Raw genomic sequence first — 24,496 nt, forward strand, 5'->3', positions numbered from 1 at the left:
TTACACAGGGAACAACTGGTAATGGATACCCATCCTGCTCTACCCCTCTCCTTCAATCTGACTGCTTGCAGGACCAGCTGGAAAAGACCTATCTTGCCAGGAACTTGGAAGGGAGGAGGCAGGAGAGATCATTTAGAGACTGAACCTTTACAGGAAACGTGAGGTCTGAAGGTGACACAGGGGGCTAAGAATTGGCTATCTCACCAACAGAAACCAGGGGAGATCCCTGGAGTACAGTTTCTCAGTGTGGATCAGCAAGTACTGAGCCCTGGAGGTGTGCTGATTTAAAATCTCCAGACCAACTGGCATTCAGTGAAGAGCCTGGAGCCCATCTAAGCCTAAATGCTGCCTTCACGAATTCCACCTACTGGATTACCTCTCTCACTCCAGCAATCCAGAGGGTGGAGGATCAAGCTCCAGAGGACTCCACCTGAAACTACTGAGAAAAGGAAATTAGAATCTTTTGAACTCCTTAACTTTTCATCAAGATCTTTTTTTTTAAATTCTTTTTCTCTGTTTAATTGTGATCTTAATGGTATATGGACACTTATACATATTCATTTTTTTTCTCATTTCTAACATTTTTAAAGCCAATTATTTTTCATGGATTAGTTTTTTTTTTCTGTGAACTAGAATGTTTGGTATATTTTAGTTTTGCATTTTTTTATTTTTAATTTTTTATAATTTTTACTTTATATATTTTTTCCTGTTTCCATTCTCTTTTCATTTGCTAATAGCTAATCTCTATTTTCTTTAATTCTTCCTTTACTTTTTTACTTCTTCTCTCCTCCTGCCTCATAATCATTACATCCTCTCTGATCTCTCCCTGTTCACCTTTTGAAATTATAAACCCTTTTGCAAACCTGCTGTTTTTATTGTATGATAATATCATTTCTGTATATTTGGATAATTAACATTATGGATATCATCGTAGGTACTATTTGTTTTAATGCTGTGTATTGTTTACATTGGTGGTGGTATTATTTGTCTTCCCCTAAATGGTGTGGTAGTGGAAACCTCAGGACATTATAAGTCCACAGGGTAGAAACTCTACTGCCTCAGATCCATACTGTTAGATGGGTAGACACATAAACAACATGAAAAAGCAAGGAAAAAAACTGCCCCAAACAAACCTAGATACTCCAAAACCGGAATCCATCAACACCACATTGAAAAAAAATGTCAGAGAAGGAATTAAGAATGTACCTAGAACTGTGAAGTTAAAGAACAGTATGAGAAATGAAATCAGAGAGAAAAATACATAATTTTGAAAACAGAGTTGACCATGGAGAGAAGATATTAAGAAACCATGAACAGAATTCCAAGAACTATGGGATAACATGAATAGACCAAATTTAAGATTTATCGCAATAGATGAAGTTGCAGAGGTACAAACCAAAGGAATGCACAATCTTTTCAATAAAATAGTATACTAGAAAATTTTCCAAACCTAAAGAATGGAATATAAAATCAAATACAGGAGGCTTACCAGACCCCAAATGTACAAAATTACAACAGACCCACACCAACGCACATTATAATGAAAATGCCTAAATACAGATAGAATCTTAAAGGCTGTGAGAGAAAACTATCGGATTACCTATACGGGGAAATCAATTCAGATCTATCAAGTGCTGAAAGAAAATGGATACCAACCAAGAATCCTATATCCAGCAAAATTAAACTTCAGATTTGAAGATCAAATAAAAATCTTCCATGATAAACACAAGAATTTGCAACTAGAAAGCCTGCACTACAAAACTATCTCAACAAAATATTCCACGAAAATGAAATGGAAAAAAAAAAGTGAAAACCAGCAAAGAGAGGAACTACACTAAAGGAATAGTCAATCAAAGGAGAAGCTAATTAAAATTAAAAACTAGAAATAAGCCCAAATAACCAGGAATACAAATCATATCTCAATAATAACCTTGAACATTAATGGCCTAAACTCATCAATTAAAAGACACAGACTGGGAGCCTGATTTAAAAAACAAGTCTCAACAAGATGCTGTCTCCAAGAGACATCCACTTACTGAAGGTGAAAGGATAGAAAAAATATATCACTCACATGGATCACATAAACAAGCAGAGGTTTCTATCCTCAAATCAGATAAAGTGGATTTTAACCCAAAGTTAATCAGAAGGGAAAAGAAGGCCATTTCATACTGCTTAGAGGAATTATACATAAACAAGACATTACAATCATAAATATTTATGCCCCAAACAACGGAACATCCACGTACATCAAACAAACCCTTCTCAATTTCAAGAATCAAATAGAGCACAAAATAATAATACTGATAACTTAAAATGCCTCTGTCTCTACTGGATAGATCCTCCAAACAAAAACTAAACAAAAAAGCTATACAAGTAAAAAATACAACTGATAATTTAGATTTAACAGACATATATAGAATATCAATGACTGAATATACTTTCTTCTCAGCAGCACCCGGATCCATCTCTAGTATTGACCATCACATATGTTGGCATACAATTATAATATTATCTTAATATATTTTTAGCACCTGTAGTGTTATTTTTTAAATATTTTTTAGTTGTAGTTGAACACAATATCTTTATTTTATTTATTTATTTTATGTGGTGCTAAAGATTGAATCCAGGGCCTCACACATGCCAGGCAAGAGTTCTACCACTGAGCCACAACCCCAGCCCCTGTAGGGTTATTTTTAATAGCTCCCTTTCCACTGATATTAATTTTTGTTCTTGCTTTTTTCTTGATTAGACTTGTTTATTTTTGTACTATTTCTCTATTTCATCTATTTCTGCTCCTACTCTTATTTTTTCCTTCCTACTGCATAATTTGAAAATAATTTGTTAATCTAGCTTCTTTCTGATATGAGTTACTTTAAGTTATAAATGTTCATCTGAGTACTGTTTCATCCCAGAAATCCTGATACTGAAAATTTTATTATCACTTAGTTCAAAGCACTTTTTATTTACTTTTCTCGGGCTTTTCCCCTTGATCTCTGAGATATTTATAAGGGTGCTACTTAATTTTGAAATAGTTGATGAGTGGGCGTGGGGTTCTCTATATGTTAAGGTGATTGATTTCTAATGTAATAAATCATACAGGAAACAGTCTGCATGATTTCAAATTTTAAAAAGTAATGGAATTGCTGACTGCATTGGTTATATACATGTCAAAGGTGATGAAATTACATACTTCAAATATGTACTTTTTATTGTACTTCCAAAAATTTTTTTTTAGTTGTTGATAGACCTTTATTTTATTTATTTATATGTAGTGCTGTGAATTGAACTCAGTGCCTCATACATGCCAGGCAAGTGCACTACGGCTGAGCCCCAGCCCTTGTTCTTCAATTTTACCTCAATAAAGCTATGGGAAAAAAATGATGACAAGGAGTTGAATGCTATTAAACAGGCTGTTCAGGGCATCTAAATAAGATCATGATTGGGGAAAGCTTGCAGGAAAATGTGACCCTATGGCTAAGTTCTAAAGCAAGATGTTTACTCTGGTGAGTGACTCACTAGACAAGTTAGCCAGATAAAAAAATAGAGAAGAATATAGTATGAAATAGTATGAAAAAATACAGTATGTTCAGAAAAACTCAAGGCTTGGTATACAGAAGAGTCAGTCTTGAAAATATAAAAATTATTTTTAAAAGTAGTTCAGGAGCTTCCAGGTATGTTGGCACATTTCTATAATACCAGCACTTGGGAAGCTGAGGCAGGAAAGATCACAAGTTCCAGGACAGCATTAGCAACTTAGCAAGGTCCTAGGAAACTTAGTGAGAGCCTGTCTCAAAATAAAAAAATAAAAATAAAAAGGGCTGCGATGTAGTTCAGTGGTAAATTACTTCTGGGTTCAAGCCCCAGATTTAAAAAAAAAAAAAATACGTACAGGAAAGGGCAAGGGCTAGGGTGGGAGACTGATTTTTATATAAACCCTCCTCTATCATTCAGTTATTACTACATGTATATGTTCTTGAAGTAAAAATCTGATGGAGAATAAGCTACAAGGAAATAATGAATCAAAAAATAATCACCAATAATTGCTAAAGCATTGACTTATAAGGCTGATGAGAAGCGTTAGAATGGCTGTAACATCTGAACCCCACTGATCACTTAAATATACTTTTATTTTAAAATAGTGTTAGACTTACAAAAAAGTTGCAAAAATAATATAGGGGTTCCCACATATCCCTCACCTGTTTTCCCCTGTTGTTAACACTTTACATTATTATGGTACATTTGTTATAAGTAAGGAACCAATATTGGTAACACTGATCACCTCGTCAAGGAACTGTCTGCCAGAATTCTCCAGTGTAAAGTTATTTTCCCTCCTTCCATAGCAAAGCCACTAAGCAAAGCCCACACTCAAGGAGGTATGGGAGAAATTAAGTTCCATCTACTGGAAGGAGAATATCTACATAAACCATTTGGAATTTTTACGAGTAGAAGATTTATCTCTCTTCTCACATTTATTTACTTATTTGAACCACTTATTACTGATTCATAAGTATACACTTTGTACTTTGGGTACAATATTATGTTTACTTGGTTTCTCAAATTATCTCAGCTCTGACTATTGGAGCTACTTTAGTGGCTCTTACTATCCCTCTGACATGCTCCCAATCTTTTTTTTTTTTTTTTTTTAAAGCACCTTCTTACTTTTCTGCACTACAAGATGCTCCAGGTTCATCTTATATATCTCCTCTTATGGTCCTAGAAGCAGTCATTTCTCCTAGTCCTGGTTCGTTTTGTTGAAAATTTTGGTATGAGAGCCACCAATCAGTTTTAACATCATAAAAATAGCAAAATATTCTACAACCCTTGATTTGATATGATGGGAAATATATTATACACTCTAAGAAACACTCATGCCTCTTTAATCTATTTAAGAAAACAATTTGAATCTAACCGTCTCAAGGGCTGGGGTTACAGCTCAGTGGTAGAGCGCTTGCCTAGTACGTGTGAGGCACTGAGTTTGGTCCTCAGTACCACATTAAAATAAATAAAATAAAGGTATTGTGTCCATCTACAACTAAAAAATATATTTTAAGAAAACCTAATTAACAGTTTATAAGAAACACTGTGAAGACGTAATCCTCAGATCCCCACATAATCATATGATCTGTCTTGAGATGAAGCCGTAGATAGCAACTGAGAGTAGAGAGTTCTAAAACTGTTGAAACATCTGGATCCAGTCAACTATGAGGCCAGTTCTCCCCCTATTCTTTTATGACTTGGTTATATGAACCAAATAAGCATTTTTATGTATTTATTTATGTATTTTTTTTGCTTATGCTGGACTGAGTTGGCCTTCTGTTACTCAAAACCAGAGAAGTAATAAATAAGTATAGGAAAGGGAACAAAAATAAATGCAACACATTAAGACTAGGACATGGCTTGAAATTTAAGTAAAGCCAGCTTTTAGGTGAGATATTTAAAAGTCAGTTTAAATGTATGTGCTTTTAACTTTAATAGTCTATATTAATAACATTTTGGTAGGTATAACTAATAGTTAATAGTTGATTAACTATTTTACTTTTTAACATCTTTCTCTTATTATTTAATTATACAATGATGAATTATCATAACGTTAGAAAACCAACAGATCCAATATTTTTTTCATAATATACTAGATCCTAAAATAAGTTATTTATTCACTCATGTAACCAAGCATAGTACAATCAGAAATAAATAGGTTATGAAGCCACATAGGATTCATTTTGTTCCTTGGCTCTTTCCTTTATCTCTAGTCCTTTTAATTTTTAATAAAAACAATTACAGCACAGACATGATAAAAACTCAAAAACATACTGTAAAAACCCTTTTCTCTTATCCTTGTCCTAGGATCACCCCCTGCCACCTTTGGTAAAAACTGTTATAATTTCTTGGGTATTCAACAACTGTTATAATTTCTTGGGTATTCTTCCACAGACTGCCTATTCAAGCATCCTGAAGACTTGACCTTTGGACTTTAAGACTTGATGATCACTAAAATTTCTAAAGTTATATAACTATACTAGAAGGACTAGCATCAAGAAAGTCAGATAAAAGTGGGTCTCAAGAGAAAGGATAAACTATAAGATACTCTTCCCAGCAGTACCAGCACTTTAAAACATATTAAGGTTTTTTAAAATTAAGATTAAAAAAACTTTTAAAAATAAAATAACATTTCTTAAAAGGTTATTTGAGGTTTTATAAAGAGGTTTGTATAAGCAACTACTCTGTTATTACTTCTGTTTATCTAGAATTCTCTTGGGATATTCCTGTTTATACTCTAGTGAAGGACACTGGTGGATAAATGATAGTCAACATCTCCCAGATATTTAATGAAGAAAAGCTAACTGTATTCCACTCCCTACATGCAGTTCAAGTACCTCTAAATCACCTAACAAAAAAATTTTTAAAATGATTTTAATTTTATCCAATAAATGCCTGATTTACAAGGGGCAGGTAAGAATGTTATTCTGACAAGGGGTTAGGTACTTTAGAGTAATGATGAAAAAAAATTCTCCTGATATTAAGTAACATATAAGGATAGAAATAATTATTCAGAATATAATGTAATAAAGATTAGTACATTTATAGGAACAGAAAACATTTCATTTTGGAGTTCAAACAAATATTTTCAGTCTTCTTTTTTGGATTCTCTGGGGTGGAGGAGATAAAATTCTTCTAAACTCCTAGAGCAAGGGCAAAACCACTGTAACATTTAAGTCCCATAAAGTGAATACAGGTTGAGAATTTCTAATAAAAAAATCTGAAATCCAAAATGCTCCATCCTATTTGGATGTTTAGTGTTTTCAGATTAGGGATGCTCAACCAGAAAAGTCTATGCAAATATTCCAAAATCCAAAACCAGAAACAATTTACTGGTTCCAAGTATTTTGGATAAGGGATACTCAACCTGTAATACTAGTAATAGAAATGGAACATAAAGGTGATATGTTTCTAACAAGCATTAAAAGATGAAGTGAATTATATATTCTTTTGACTAATTTCTTAAATAGTTATGTGGGAAATAAGACTACATTTTAAATATAAAACTTGTAAATCATAAGGATTCTTTACAATGAATTTTATTTCATATGAAATTTAATAATTGAGGATAGGAAAAATATGATTCCCTATACAGATGCTTATTTAAATACAACTCATCTTGAATATATTAAATAGATAAGATCCTCTTGCTCTGCATTTTTTTTTGTTAATCTTTCACATCAGAAAAGAAAAAAAAATCAAAGCATGGAACAGTTGATAGAATTAAAACTATCCCCCAAAACTCAATGGGTAAAAATAAATTGAAATTGGTCCCAAAACAGGTTTCTACTTTTGAACACAGATTTAATATTCAGTCTAAATATGAGGTCATTTAAATTTTAACTGAGAAATAGTGTTAGCAGCTTAAAAATAACCTAAAAAGAATTTCAACTGTTTTAACAATCAATCAATTTTGTGTTTGCAGGTATAATTACAAGCTAAATTATTAATATTAATATGGTGAGAAGATTTTAAATGTGATTTTCTGTTTTTATGGTAGTACGGAGGAGTGAACACAGGACCTTGTGTATGCTAAGCATGATACCACTGAGCTACATCCCTAGCCCCAGATATGGTTTTCTTAAGAGATGGATTAAATTTTCCTAACCTGGACAAGCAAATGCTTCAAACAAAATAAAACAAAAAGGTCAGACAAAAGATATACAGAATATTCTAAGTGAAATCAAGAACTATCTGATCATGAAAAAAAAACACAATGAAATCACTGACAATAAAGCATATATAACAGAAGAATAATGAAACTTGGAAATTATTGCTTTAAGAAACCAAAAGAACTGTAATATTTTATTAGTATCTTCCTCAACAGAAGGGGATATTTTATAACAGTATCATCTCTCAAATCTAAAAGGTTTGTAGAGGCAGCATTAGAATTTTAAAAGAAAGGGACCTATAACACCAGGAAGGTTTGTAGGCTATAGGCTGTATTATTCCTTAATGATGAAAGGAATGGGCATCTATAGAATCAAAGCTTACCTCACTATTTCCATAATTCTCAATACCTGAGATATGGTGTCCCAAGATAAGATTTTTATGAAGATTGAAACATAGACACTTTTCCCTTCACTTTTAAGTTTGGTACACACATGGTAATATTTTGGCCCATGTGCACACACTTTCTCTCACCACACACACACTCCCACACACACAAATTAGGATAATAAACCCAAATGTCATTATACTTCATGCAAATAGTATTTTTATCCTATATTTTCTATCCTTACACTGCCAAAATCTGATGGGTTCAATCAAGACAAACCTATCAACTATCCTTTAAACAGCTACGTCTCAAAAAAACTTACTGCTAAATATTAAACTGTTATTCTTAAAATCAACAGTGTTTTCTAAAACATAAGATGGTTCCAAACTTACCTCAGTCTTTTTACTAATATGATCTGTAAATGAAAAATAAAAAGTGAAACTTCATTGAAATAAAATGTTTTAGCATATAAATAAAACTAAAAATTATAAAGGGTTATCTAGGACTCATATCAGACTTACTTTTCTAGATTTAAGATGTTAAAAGTCAGGATATAATTAGTAATTAGTTCAGCTTAGGGACCAAGATCTTGTATCTTAAGTTAAATATCATCCATGCATTAAATTTTAAAACAAGTGAGTCTCATAATTTAGTTATTTGGTTTCACAAGATTTCAGTGGAGAGAGAAAGCTGAGGGGACACAAATGATCAATATCAATTTAGAGTACTGTTAACTGTAAAAATGTTCAGATTATTTCCTTTGTTGAATGAAACAGAGTATGATAGTAATTTATATCCTTTAAAACTGTAAGCTATTTTAAAAATATATATCATGATGATTTGATAGTACTATGAATAAAACCCTGAAAACTGAGGTAAATTCATAGAATATAAAAATGAACCCATAAAAATATTTCTAGATGAAGTTAGTCACTGACTTAGAAACAACACAACATTTCAGGAAAGGAATTACTGAGAACAGGTAAGAAAAGGAAGACATAAAAGAATCTATATAGATACAAGGTTGCATCTAAAGTACAAGCAAGGAGCAAGTATTCTTATTTAAATTGGAAAGGATCAGGATATCTAATAATAATACTTTTGTATAGCAGAAACCTTACATTCTCCAGGACTAAAAATAATTTAATAGCTTTCTTTTGACCAAGACTATGAAAGATGGTACAATTCTCTAAAACATCTTTTGATCAAAATAAAAGTCTATAGACATAGTAAATGCCAAAATCTTAAGGTTCACATTAAATTACCAAATCCTGGTAGGCCATGTGACCATTATTTTGGCATGTTCTACTTAACATACAACGTGATGCCAGAATCTGAGGAATAATCACAACTGTGATAATCATGACTTATAAAAATACTGTGTACCTTCTCTTTAACATATTGTTACTGATGGTTTTCTCGATGCAGCTAATAAACTTATAACTACTTAAGAAATGAAACATATGTCAAATAAAGTAGGGGTTCTAAAAATAATTCTCTTCATACTTCTACTTTTAGTGAAATATGTTTCTTATATAAAATCTTTCTTATTAGAGATTTTATTTTAACATGCATGTGTGTTCTTTTAACCTCAAAGTAAAGCAAATTACTCAGGAGCAGACTATAGGAAAAACTCTGGAGCCTCAAAAGAAAGCAAAATAATCCTCTAAATTCATTCCTAGTTAGTTCACAAAAACACTTTTGCAACAGTATTTAGATCTTTCATTTTTATTTTTTGAAATTACTGCTATAGAGACATTTATACTCATAGAGTAATGTTAAAAATATTAAGGCTGAATTCTTATGAATAAAATAAACCATTCTTTAGCCGCTCATATGGTCAGCAACTATTTTATTCTGTAACACAAGCACTGTTCAAATTTTCTACAATGATGTTAATTTTCTATAGTTGGGAAAATATGGAAGCTACTAGTCACATTGAGCATTTGAAGTGTGAGTAATGCAATTCAGGAGCTATACTTTTAAACTAATGTATATTTAAAATGCCACTGATAAATAGTGGCTACCATATTGTATAGCACAAGGTAAGGTATTACCCATATTAGAAATGATGTGCTTTGTGGTCTGTCTTCAAAAGTTTAATGGAGGATATAATTCCTTCTGTCTTTGCTGTTTAATAATTAATCCAAATGATGTTATATAAACAGTTTTCTGGAAATAAGTTTCATTCTAAAATTTGTATTTTATTTTCTAAGGGGTAATTCCAGATAATGTGAAGTGGTTGATCAATAATGGTTGAGATGTTTGGTCATTTCAGTTTATGTATATGAACAGAAATATATTTTAAGGTCACTCAAATTGAAAATGCCAATTTTAATTTTTGTTAAGTTTTAGAAAAGTAACAAGTTCAAAAATACAAAAAGATAAGTATTTACTGAGTTTTATGAAGTTTTAACAATTGATTTAAATTATCCTAATCCTCAAATATTTTACTTATAAACAGATCGCTATGGTTTGTCCTCTTCAAAATGCATTTTGAACTTTTATTTTCATTAAAATAGAATTAAGAGGTGATTCAGCCATGAGGTCTCCACCCTCAAAAGTGGGACTAGTGCCATGTTAAAAGAGTGTGTTTGACCCCCTCCTGCTTCCACAAGACAATGTGGAAGTGTGTTTGACCCCCTCTTCCACAAGACAATGCAGCATGAAGGTTCTTGCAAATGCTAGCACCCTGACACTAAACTTCCCTACCTCCAAACTGAATCAATAAATTTGTTTGTTATAAATTATCTAATCTCAGATGTTAAAATATAAAAGCACAAAACAGACTAAGAAGCAGGTTTACATTTTAAATGACACATTAGAAAACAATTTTTATCAATTTTAAAAAATTTGTACTTACAACTTAAGTATAAAAAGACAATATGATTCTAGCATAACAGATACCGTACATACATTACCTTCAGATTGAAAATCTTTTAGTGATACTGTGAGAGGTTTGTCTTTTCCCTGATGGTTCTTTCTTTTATCCTTTTTATTCATAACTTTTGACTGAGTTGAAGAATTTTCAGCATTTTCATACTCCTGAAAAGAATTACCAATAATAATTAAGTTTAGTTTATAAATTATAAAATCAACTGACCAGGAAGAAATACATTTCTTAAAGTTTTATTTTAAAGATAAGAATCAGGAGGCTGGGGTTGTGGCTCAGTGGTACAGTGCTTGCCTGGCATGCGTGAGGCCCTGGGTTCAATCCTCAGCACCACATTCATAAATCAATAAATAAGGGTACTGTGCCCATCTACAACTAAAAAATAAAAATAAATTTTAAAAAGAAGCAGATTTTAAAAGTCACAACTTCGTCAGTCAAATCATATAAATTTTATAAAGTACCCATTTATATGCTCAACCTCTCACAACTTACATTAAAATAGAAACAAAAATATTTTATCTTTATCTATAACCTCTTTCCTTTCAGAACCAAATTTAAGACAGTAAGTGCATTCTCACACCACTGAAATCTGGCTTCTGTTGTTCTCTGACTCTAAAATTAAAGTCAACATCAACTTAATCATTAATTCAGAAGGTATTTTTTCTTTCAACCTTCTCTTGGTTTTCTCAATACATAAGTCATCTTTAGTAGCTTCTTTAGCCAACCTTCTTAAAAATATAACTGCCGTCCACCATTATCTCTTAACTTATTCTTCTTATGCCTTATATTCATTGCTCTTCAAAGTTTTAAGTTCCACTTTTATACTAATGATTTATGTGTGTACATAGAGAAGTCAGCTGGAGTTTTCAATAAGCATTTCCACATTAAATGTGTTTATCTTCCCATTCAACCAACCTGCTTTCCCCACTTCATCCTTTTCTTATTACCTTGTTATGCCACCACCATCTATACAATTGTCTAAGCTAGGAAACTCATGGTATCCTTGTCTATTTTTCTACCCACTTTATATCCCAATTAGTTATTAGTTACTAAGTCTTGTTGAGTTTGTATAATAAAATCTCTTAAATCTATTCTCTTTTCCTTGTAACTTCTGACATTTTCCCCTATTGTCTTTTGCTTGTACACTGCCATAGTCTTTTAATCCTTCGATCATCTTCTACACTGCTACATCATGAATTTCTAAAGTAAAAACTCAAAATCAATCTTAAAAAGTTCAATAACTTTCTGCCAAGAGATGTATAAAATCTGACCTTCTTGGGTAGTACACAAGATTCTTTGCATCCTATCCTTCTGGCCATTGCTGGAGAGCAATTCTAGCCTCCTAAATTATAATTTTCAAATAGGTTATGTTCTTCCACATATAAACTTCTTGTGTATTTGCCACACCTTCCCTGAGAATGCCTACTTTCCTCTTGCCTACCTTGTAAACATGTAAATACATCTAATAAGACTTTTCTTCAAGAATCCTTTCCAAAAATCCATCCTCATGAAAGGCACTAAAAAGTCTTCTATTTTTCTGAATTCCCATCAAACAAAGAACGTATATCTCTCAGTACTATACATTATAATTATATACATGTCTTCTACTAATCTCAAAAGAAGTTGGGATTATGTCTTTCATCTTTTTATCATGTGCTTAGCACATTTTGGCTATTTAATAAGTATTTGGTGAATGAATGAGAAGACATAATAAAGCATCTCAAACCTCAGTTATCTATTATAAAAACTTTCAGGCTAACATAAATTTTTTGGAATAGTGCTACATCAATGTAATCATGTAAAAGTAGCCATTGCATAAAAAGAAATTTCTCCATTCTCTCTTATTGTCTGATAAAAATCAATGCTTTGGGGCACTAAGCCTATGATTATGGCAAGAAAACTGGCTGGGACCATATTTATCAACACCATTTACTCTATTCCTTTTCTAAGAATATAGCTAATTCTTTTACCTTTAAAATCTCAACATTTATCTAAGCAGCAGCAAATCATACGAAAATATCCTATTTGATAAAGTTTAATGTCCTAAGGAGCAATACAGGAAGATCTTTCCAGTGAAACCTGAAAGTACATTTAAATGATTAAATCACAGTAAAAGTGAGCTGTATCCGTTTTTGTAGTTACCTGTTTGTTATGTGTGAACGGGTAACAATAAAGGTTATAGTCATTCTCGATTATTTGAAATAATAGGAGTAGGAATACATAAAATGAAACTAACACCTACATTATATAAAGGGCACTTTTCTTTAATATTTATTTTTTAGTTGTAGTTGGACACAATATATTATTTTTATGTGGTGCTGAAGATCAAACCTAGGGTCTCGCGCATGCTAGGTGAGCGCTCTACCACTGAGCTACACCCCAGCCCCCAAAGGGCACTTTACTAGCAACTTTTAATCTTTTCCACTAAACTATGATTAAGCAGAAAAATCACCTGCTGTGAATTTTAATTCCTCTCTTCCTTTCATCTTGGATAAAGATGTTAATGTATAGTATCATGGCCAAAAAGACCTAAACATGACAGGGCCCATTTATGATCAACCAATGAATAACCGCAAGTTAAATAACTTTAATGAACCATCAAGATCCCAATAAATGTCAAAGACTAGAATGTTAAATGATATGAAGACAATCAATGCTTAATTTAAGTATAGAAACTGAAACCGATACTACTTTTTACTTAAATGTTTCTACAGTCATAAGGTATAAGATGCATTTCAGCGTACAATTTAATAAATAAACCTCAGTGATAAATGCTGAGTTTACAAAGCCAATATGTCAGAATGATGTCCCATTTACTTTAGTTAACAGTAGTGTATCTCTGGCAACGTCTCTTAATGGATGACTAGAGTACTGTAGTTCTTTCATCTACTTAAACTTTTAAAATATTTTTTTTAGGGGATAGTGGAGCTGGGGATTGAATCTCTGTCCCTAAGCTACAACCCCAAGGGGCTCCCTAAATGTACCTATAGTCTATGTTCATTTAAAACTAAAATAAATTATCTGTTGTGAATTTCATTCCCTTTCTTCCCTTCACCTTGGTTGGAAGAACTCTTAAGCATTCTATATCATTAGAGGAAACTTAGTCAACATGTTTACATTCTCTCAAAACCTGAAGAAGAATTCTATTATTAAAATTAATAATATTTTTGCAATGATGAATATTCAGGACAATCTTAATCTATTTTTTTTTTTTTTTGCAATTCTAGGCATTAAACCCAGGGCTTCACATGTGCTAGGGCCTCACATGTGCTAAGCAAGCACTCTATCACTGAGTTATATCCCCAACACAGAACTTTTATGTAAAATTCAGAAGGACAGTCCTAGCCTTCAACTACTTAAAACTTTTTAAATATCTCAATCAATAAGTAAACAAATACCTTTTTGTGCTCTTCATATTCTAATTTACTTAGCAACAATGCCTTCTCAAGATCTGCTTCAAACATTTCAGATGTCAGCTAAAAAAAAAAAAGTTTCACAATAAAGAGATGATAGTATTATATTCTGTTAGTAAAAGAATCATAACATGACAATATGGACAAGAAAACAAGTAGTGGTTCCATCTGCCGCTAAACTTTTAATCCATATTTCTGACATTTAATTATGGAAAGGGTATTTATGATTATATTCCAATATGTCTTACATTCTGACTAATACTACTAACTAAAATAAGTTAGTAGGCAGGAGAACGTATTAAAAGATAGAAGTCTTATAAAATATCATTACTATTTTTCACATTAACTCACAGAATTTCAATATTAATGTAGATGATTCTAAACGAATGATAAAAACTGAATAAAATGGAAATTTTAAATTAAAAAACATGGCTCTCCCCAGCATTTGATTATAATTGAAGCAATTGAGAGCTTAAATTTACTTTGTTTTCCTAGTGCCACAGACAAAACCCACAGCCTGTGTATACTCTACCACTAAACTGTATACTCAGTATAAAAGTAAACAATACTGATTTAAACTTAAGTTTTTTTTTAAAAAAAAAGTCACTGTAATCAGCCATTCTGATAAAAAGTGAATTTTAAATGAGAGAGATGTGGAAAAAATTAAATTATGGGAGATCTCAGAGATGCAAAATTTAAATTCCTACTCTATCCATGCTAGCTATGACTTTGGACAAGTTATAGAACTTCTGTGGATTCCATTTTCCTCACATATAAAGAGGAAATTGAATATTATCCTTACAGTGTATTTCTAAGGATTTAAAGTTGCAATACACATGGAGTACCTAGCATAGTATCTGCCTGGCATAAAAGCAGTACTTAGTATATTAGAAATCCCTTCCTACCTTAGAAGAATAAAAGATCTCCCATATTTTTGGTAAGGCAGAATAAATATTGTCAATGACCATACTACCAAAGGCACTTTACAGATTTAATGCAATTCCTATTAAAAGATCAGTGATGTTCTTCATGGAACTAGAAAAAGCAATCATGAAATTCATTTGGAAAAATAAAGAAGCCCACAATAGTCAAAGCAATCCTTAGTGAGAAAAGTGATGCAGGAAGCATCACAATACCAGACCTGAAATTATACTACAGAGATATTCTAACAAAAATGGCATGGTATTGGCACCAAAACAGACATGAAGACCAGTGGTACAGAATAGAACACACAGAGACAAACCCACATAAACATAGTTATCTCATACTAGACAAAGGCACTATAAACATACATTGGAGAAAAGAACTCTTTAATAAATGACGCTGAAAAAATTGGAAATCCATATGTAGCAAAACACAATTAAACCCCTATCACTCACCCTGCACAAAACTCAACTCAAAGTGGTCAAGGACTTAGGCATTAGACAAGAGACCTGTGCCTACTAGAAGAAAAAGTAGGCCCAACTCTCCATCGTCAGCTTAGGAACCGAATACCTCAACAAGACTCCTAAAGTGAAAGAAGTAAAATGAAGAATCAATAAATGGAATGGTATCAAACTACAATGCTTCTTTACAGCAAAAGAAACAACAATGTGAAGAGAGAGCCTAAAGAATGGGAGAAAAATCTTTGCTACCTGTACCATAGAGCTGCACAAAAAGCTTAACACCAGGGACTGGGGTTGTAGCTCTGTGGTACAGCACTTGTCTAGCATGTGTGAGGCACTGGGTTCAATCCTCAGTACCACATTAAAAAAAAAAATTAATCAAATAAAAATATTGTGTCCATCTACAACTAAAAAAAAAATTTTTTTAAACAAAAACCTTAACACACACAAAAAAAAACCCTATCAATACATGGACAAAGGAACTGAAAATGCACTTCACAGATAAAAAATACAAATGGTCAACAAATATATGAAAAAATGTTCAACATCCCTAGCAATTAGAGAAATGCAAATTAAAACCACACTGAGATTTCATCTAACTCCAGTCAGAATTATCAAGAACACAAGTAACAAGATGGGGATATAGCTCAGTTGGTAGAGTGCTCGACTCACATGCACAAGGTCCTGAGTTCAATCCCCAGCAACACAAACACACACACACACTCTCTCTCTCTCTCTCACACAGAATACAAGTAACAATAAATATTGGCAAGAATGTGGGAAAAAAGGTACACTCATACATTGCTAGTAGAACTGCAAATTTGTGCAACCACTCAACAGTATGGAGATTCCTCAGAAAACCTGGATTGGAACCACCATTTGACCCAGTTATCCTACTCCTCAGTTTTTAATTAAGGACTTAAAATCAGCATACTACAGTGACATAGCCATGTCAATGTTTATAGAAGCTCAATTCACAACAGCTAAGCTATGGAACCAATGTAGGTGCCATTCAGTAGATGAACGGATAAAGAAAATGTGGCATATACACAATGGAATATTACTCAGTCACAAAGAAGAATGGAATTATGGCATTGCTGGTAAGTGGATGGAACTGAAGAATATCATGCTAAGTGATATAAGCCAATCCCCTAAAAACAAAAGCTAAATGTTCTGATATTTGGATGCTAACTCCCAAAAAGTGGGGGAAGGGAAGAATAGAAGTTCACTGGATTAAACAAAGAAGAATGAGGGCTGGGGATATGGCTCAAGTGGTAGCGCGCTCGCCTAGCATGCGTGAGGCACTGGGTTCGATTCTCAGCACCACATAAAAAATGTAAAAATATTGTGTCCACCAAAAAAAAAAAACCCTAAAAATTAAATATTAAAAAAAAAACAAAGGGGAATGAAGGGGATGGAAGGGGGATGGGATTAGGAAAAATAGTACGATGAATTAGATATAACTTTCATATGTTCATGTATGAATACACAACCAGTGTAATTCTACATCATGTACAACCACAAAAATGGGAAGTTATACTTCTTGTATGTACAGTATCAAAATACATTCTACTGTTACATATAACTAAACAGAACAAATTAAAAATAAAATAAGGGGCTGGGGCTGTTGCTCAGCGGTAGAGCATTTGCCTAGCACTGGGTTCAATAAAAATTATTGGTTCAATACTCAGCACCACATAAAAATGGATAAATAAAGGCACTGTGTTCATCTACAGTTAAAAAAAATTTTTAAATAAAATAAAATATTAAGTCTGATTTTTCATTGTAGGCAAACTGTTTTCTTCAGTGCATATTATTTATAGTAGTATTTTCTTATTTTTCATTCTTAAAATTTAAAAAAACTTTAAAAGACTTAAAGTTGGCTTTAGTTTTTTTCAAGCTTAGATTTAAATCAAGCTTAAAGAAATATTTGTTGGGCTGGGGTTGTGGCTCAGTGGTAGTGCGCTTGTCTGGCATGTGTAAGGCACTGGGTTTGATCCTTAGCACCACATAAAAATAAATAAATAAAGGTATCATGTCTATCTACAATTTAAAAAAGAAGAAATTTTTGTCAACATTATCTTTAATGCCTTTCTTCATTCTATTGGTTTTAGGAACACTAACTGTTCCTCTGATTTTATTTCAGTGTATCATGTCAATTTTAATTAGCAAAATTTATCACAAATTTTCTTTCATACTACTCTCAATTTTCTTCTGGGTATATTCTGTTTTTTAGTTCTTCTAATGAAGTTTTTAAAATCTTACATTACTTATTTCTTAAATTTTTAAATTCACCAACCTCCCTTTCAACTCCTGTTTCTCATCAACTCTTTCATTTCAGTCCATTATCTTATCTCACCTTGTTATATAACCATCCCCTTGGTTTTTATAAAATGTGCTAGTCCATTGATTGTTATTAAAATTAATTTCTGTTCCCTACAGAAAATCTTTTCCAGAGTATGTTTTCCCTCTGGATGCTAAGTACAATGTTCTTTTCCTATTTTGTGGAAGAAACTTTTCTTTAGCCAACATGAGATTAACCAAGATCCAATATTGTTATTAAGGTAGAATGGATGCTTCTTTACTGACTAGTACTGGTTGCTCCTTAATTCCTCATTCAGATTTTATGCAGAGGCTTAGTTATTACCAATATAGTGATTTAGGAATAGATTTTGTTTTGGAGTAATTTCCCTTTTGTATTTGAAATAAGCTACCACATAAAAAAAATCAGGCAAAGCTTTTTGTTAGATTCAGCTCTCTATACTTGAAATTTCTTATAGTGCTGTTTTCCTACTGTGTCAGGAAGAACACACCCCACATACTATATACTTTTTGCCTAGTACAGGTACTTCCTGATTCCTCCAAATGTAGCTACTTTTGAAATCTATAACTCCTCACAGTAAAATGGATTCCAAGTGGTATACTGTCTATTGGTTCCAGGCCTGCTCTATCTCTTGTTCACCTGTCAGTGTAATTACCCAAGTTCTATGACCCTGATTATTTTCCTCCAAGTGAGACTTCTAAATAAGGTACCAGGTCTTCCTACATAACCCATAAATAGTATACCCAGAAGAAATTCCTGGGCCTTGCATGCCATCCTTACATAGTGTCAGAGTCAAATCAATTTAATTACTTTTTAGAATTACCAGATCACTGAGATAGAGGAAGGAGAAGAAATGTTTTCAGATATCTGTACTCAAGTTCCCATATTACATGGGATTAATTCTGGAATTTTGAGCTTTCCTTCATGAGTTTTCTAGTAATCTTTAGGCCATTAGGAGAATTTCTCTCTGGTGAAGACACTGATAGATTCTACTACTGTATAAAAAAGTAGCTTATTACAACATTAACACTTTAAATAAGAATTAGTCACAATGAATGTGGTATAAGAGGAAAAAAAAGAAACCAACCCCTAGAAATAATTCCTATTAAAAGTACAATGACTTTTAATATCTGTTGTAAATATAACAGATAACTACAACAGATAATACCAGTGAGTACAAGATGGTTTATCCAGTTTATCAATGTCTGAAGAAGTCAACAGCATTACTGCATGGCTCTAGAGTAATAACTAACTCTTATAATGATGAGCCTAAAGCAATTCAAAATCTTAAATGATATAATTAACATAGCTTATGTTGAAAGCTTACTACAGAACTGTCTACTTCTTTTAGAACTAATATCCAAAGATAGGAACAGCCACTCTAACAGACCAAACATCTGCTAGAACAATATCTATTCCCTATTGATCAAACAACAGATAAGCAAATAAACAAACCTTTCATTTCCTACACATATAGCATCTCCTAGAGTACATTCCAGGCTTAGTCTGTTATTTTCCTGCACATGACAAAAAAATTATTGGTCTTAATAAATTACTTTATGTGGTTGCTATTAGTGATATTTAATAAAAATACAGAAGAACAAAATGTCGTGTAAATAGGTCAAAGAAACAAATGTCATCAACAATTTTATATCAAGGTTAAAAAGGAAGTTCCCCTCAAAATCCTTCTTATCACACAAAGCTGTTACTAGGTATTTTTAGCAATAGATCTCTGGCTCTTCAAATATGACTTTTTAAATTTAAAATAATTAAATCTTGTTCCTCTACCTCCCCTCTCTCCTTCATCAAAAAGCAGATGAGTTAAAAACAACAACAACAACAAAAAAAAAACATATACACAGTGCTAGGGATGTAGCTAGAGGTAGAGTTTTAGCCTGCTCAAGGTCCTGGGTTTGATCCCTAGCACCAAAAATGTCCCAAAACAATTAAAAAACAAAACAAACAAACAAACAAAAAAACACCTGATAGTACTGCTTTGAAGTGCCAAAACTAACATAAGTAACAAATGGATCAATCTGCTTTTCTAGTAGATTTTTAAAAATCTATTAAAAGTAGCGAACACATGTGAATTAATCTAATACAAAGCTGCTTCTTAGAACAATGGTGATAAAGATTCAAAGGCACTGCCATCTTAAAAATTCTCCAAATCACTGAAAAATAGAGCAAAATTATTTACTTAGCTGTACCTGTTCATCTCTTTGTCTCCATTCTTGCCAATTTTCTTCACGTGAATCCTTCTGTACTGGGTTTGACAGTGAAAGCTCATGTTGTGTGTTACAAATGGCATGGGAGGATTTCTGAGGAATTTTCTTAAAAGCAAGATTCCTGAGCTATAAAACAAACACAAAATATCTTATATCCTGATTAATGATTTTTTTTAATTTAAAAAGATATTTTACTTCTCTACTCATTGTGGTAACTCACACAACAAAAATAATTTGTGTGTTTAATTAAAAATTGTTTTAATTTAATTTTTTGAGACAGTCTTGCCCAAGCTGGCCTTGAATTCCTGAGTTCAAGTGATCTTCCTGCCTCAGACTCCTGAGCATCTGGGACCATAATGGGTCAGCACGACTGACTAATTTAAGGTGTTTTACTTTTTAATTTTTCTTACAGTGCTGGGGATTGAACCCAGGGCCTAGCACATGCTAGGCAAGCTCTGTACCACTAAACTACACTCCCATTCATTATCTGTGTTTTTTTAATAATCTTTGTAAAGTATTAAATTTGCCATAATTTCAAATGTTGGTAGTTGCAGATAAAATGACTAAGTGAAAATAGATTTATTCTATATTATCTCAGTTTTAATGATTCCTCTTTACTGAAGAGAAGTATACTGGGTAGAAAACAGTAAAATAATCATGCTTTGAAAATGCAAAACAATACAGTTCAAAATACAAATTTAAAATTTAAATAAATGACCTTTTGAATTGCATATGCAAGATTCTAGGGACAGGAAAAAAAGACATTTAAAAAATGTTCACTACATTTGACTTCAAGTACTCATAAATTTACATCCATCAATTCAAGTAATATTTATTGAGTACCCATGGATCAGGTACTATGAATACCCAGGTAAACGAGACAGTACCTGCCCTTATGATGCTGTCTCTAAGGAAAGCAGAGAATACAAGTACAATTGTTACCTCATTTGCTTCATTCTGTTGCTGTTCTTTCTTTTTCCTTCTTTTCTCTCTCTTTTTCTCATTTGTAGTTGATTTGCTTCCCAAAGTTTGAGACTTTCCAGTATTCCGACCTTTGCCTTTTCCAGGCTCAGAATCAGAACCACTGCCACTATCCACTTGTAACAGTGCAAAACGAGAGGCAGTAGTGGGAACAGAACTAAGTACTGCTGAGGCCATGATATAGATTTTTCTCTTAAAATACTTCTGTCAAGAATAATTCCTGTAGGAAGAGAAAAGCATAAAATATATGTACACACACTTTTCCTGATGTCATATTTAATAATATTTGGATTTAAACCCACAGTCCCACTGGCAATAACATACTTTTTAAAAAATATCTTTATTTTATTTATTTTTTTTATGTGGTGCTGAGGATTGAACCCAGTACCTCATAAGTGCGAGGCAAGTGCTCTGCCACTGAGCTATAACCCCAGTCCACACACTTTTTAACTTAAGTAAATAATATAAAATTATACAAAAGAAAAATGATATATTGATATTTCCCAGATAACCATTGTAATATGTATCCATTTTTCCATCTAGGAATTTTTAAAAAATCATTTTTCATCCCATTTAAATATTGATGTAATATATACACTTTAGTGAAAAACATTCTAAATCAACATGGTTTATAATGGAAAAGGAGAAATATAATTTTTTACCGTACACAAAAAAGACCATTAGTCCAGCTACATGTTTACCCTCAACTTTCAAGTAAATTTAAAAAGGCATAAAAAAGAACAATAATATGTTGAAAATACTTAAATTCAAAACATTTGATTCAAGAGACAATGGCTTAGAATTGAGAGCAAAATAAAGAGCTTCAATTTCCTCTACAACAAAAATTCAAAATTGGCTTTCACATTAGCTTTCAGTTCACCAATCTCTGTGCACCCTACTAATCCAAGCATAGGTAGGTGTAGTTTTATTTAGTGTTGTTAGCATTTCAAGAAACTTTTATTTACACTTGGAAGGAATAAAGGCCCACTAGTAAATTTCTAAGACAAATTACTTAGTTTTGCAAATATAGTAAATGCAATTTACACTGATTAAGTGACTTGCCTAAGATCATTCTAAAACTTAGTGGCAGAGTCAGGAGCAGAACCTTGATTTGCTGAAGCTTACCTTTTCCTTCTTTCTCTCCCCCCCCCACCACCCAGCACCAGCTACCCCACCACTTTTTTGAGGTGCTTGGATTTGAACCCATGCCAAGCATATGCTCTTCCACTGTACAGTCCCAGCACAGACTTTCTTAGATTATGCAACTCAAAAATTTGTTTTTATTTTAAAATAGGTATACAAAAATTTAAGTATTCAGTCTTTTAAAAAATGAATGCTCAAAGTACCAAGCAACTTAATGTTAATCAACCCCTATGCCTCTCCCTAATAGCATTCTACTACTGCCACCATCCAAATATAACTACCATTTTGATTTTTGTGTTTATTTATTTGCTTTCCTTATACTTGTATCATATCTGGCTTGAGTCACAGTGTTCATATCTGAACTAGCTGCTGTCATTCCACTTTGTTACACATATATTTCTTATTACTCACAAGTCACTAGTCTACTGTTCAGTATGGGAGAGGATTATGCTGAGGTGACTATTAGGAGGTAAGAATCACTGACGTCCATTTTGAAAGCTAACCACACACTCTAATTTGTATGTTTTCAGGAGAGAACAAAAGTAAGCATGTATTATTAAATCTTTCATCTTAAGAACCCAGAAAAATATTTGGAAATCTTTAAATTTTCTTCAATATAGTAAAGAAAATCTTGAGAGCTGATATTTGAAGATGTGCTATAGCAGTCATTAAATCAAATATTTTTATTCTAATGCCATGTAAAGACCCACACTGTTCCTGTATCCAGAAATATGTAAGTCAAGAGAAAACACCACAATATACAGAGATGACACCACACTGATATATTATGATATATCTGTAGGAAAGGCTTAAACCTTTCCTACAAGTATGAGATAAGGTCTTCATAAATTATTACAAGGGAGAAAATATTACAAAATTAAAAAGAAATTCGAGACTCAAAAACACTGTGAAAAAAATAATTCTGCTTCAACTTCAACATGTCTTATAAAATTATCCTACATAAAGTTTTAGTTGCTTTTAGCACTCTAGGTACATACAATAAGCCCACCCAACTGTTCAACTACCACTAGATTTAATTTTAACAGGGCTAAAAATTGCAAGAGGCAGCTCTATTAGTGCTTACAAATATTCAGAATTATATAACACTTTCCTGTTAAATGCAGGAATGAACACATGACTTACTTTGGCCAACGAAATATAAGCTTTAAAAAGCTTTAAGTTGGTGGTTCACGGTGTTCCCTTTTCCCTGCTTCTGTGATTGTGAAAGCATATATTGAGATGGAGTCACCAATGGCCAGATTTGTGATAGAGTCAAACTACAATGAATAAAGGCACCCTTACTAAGCAGTGATGGAGCAAGAAAGTAGCTTGAGCAAGAAAGCAAGTTTTCTGCCAAAATGCTCAGATTTTCAGGTTGTCACTGCAGTATAACCTAGTTTTAGTAGGATTTAATTTTTTTTTCATTCTAGAAACTATATCAAAATTGTGAATTTTGTATTTGGGTTGCTCTGCATGAGTTAAATGTTCATAAATGTCTACTCTAAGACATTTATCCAAAGCTCACAGAAATCTTCCTTCTGTGATATAAGGCAGAGTTTCCTTAATCAGTGTATTCTCAGTTTTCTTCAGACCTTCAGGCAGCCAAGGAAAACCCTGGAAAGACATAGCCTCTGCGCTAATCACCTTCTGATGCAAAGAGCCTCACCTGGTAGTTGCCAGTAGGTAGCTCTTGCTCTACAGTTGTGTTAATTGTCACAAGGGAAATGCTCCAAACCCTATCTACTTAATCAGGTAACTGCAGAATGCACTGCTGCTTCATGGTAGCCAGGCCTATTGGAGAGTTTATGTTCCAGGTGCTCAAACATCAAGGACATGGTTACAAGGAATAGAAGGAAGGAACAGGGGAGCCAAAAATCTCCTAGTGAGCAAACTTGGGTCCTAATTCTCTATGTTGATATCTTCCCCATTTAGTAGTCGTATGATCTCTTAGTATAAAATCTAGTTGCAAGGTGACTGCTCAAACAATGCATATACATTCTGACCATTAGTTTGTCATTATTTTAAAATTAGAAAATCCAATTGAACTTGAAATCTTCTCATTTTATCACAAGAAACTTCAAGTTAGGTTTTTATAAAA

The 24,496-nt window shown here is 32.6% G+C and overlaps 1 protein-coding gene across 7 annotated transcripts in view; it reads right to left on the minus strand.

Annotated features, from left to right (window-relative positions):
- Gkap1 (G kinase anchoring protein 1) overlaps window positions 1-24,496 on the minus strand; it is a 55,354-nt gene that overhangs the window by 25,232 nt on the left and 5,626 nt on the right. For 6 of the 7 annotated variants that reach the window (XM_046462424.2, XM_046462421.2, XM_046462422.2 and 3 more), the window contains 5 exons: window positions 21,217-21,475; window positions 20,257-20,400; window positions 14,327-14,404; window positions 10,957-11,080; window positions 8,428-8,450 (listed from right to left, as the gene is read on the minus strand). In XM_046462424.2, coding sequence (XP_046318380.1) covers window positions 8,428-8,450; window positions 10,957-11,080; window positions 14,327-14,404; window positions 20,257-20,400; window positions 21,217-21,432 — 585 coding nt within the window. In that variant the 5' untranslated portion in view covers window positions 21,433-21,475. The remainder of the gene's footprint in view (window positions 1-8,427; window positions 8,451-10,956; window positions 11,081-14,326; window positions 14,405-20,256; window positions 20,401-21,216; window positions 21,476-24,496) is intronic. The other variant, XM_058585002.1, reaches the window with a different exon arrangement.

Source organism: Marmota monax, unplaced genomic scaffold, assembly GCF_021218885.2.
Source record: "Marmota monax isolate L192 unplaced genomic scaffold, Marmota_monax_Labrador192_F-V1.1 WCK01_AAM20220418_F8-fsc00336, whole genome shotgun sequence".
Lineage (NCBI taxonomy): Eukaryota > Metazoa > Chordata > Mammalia > Rodentia > Sciuridae > Marmota > Marmota monax.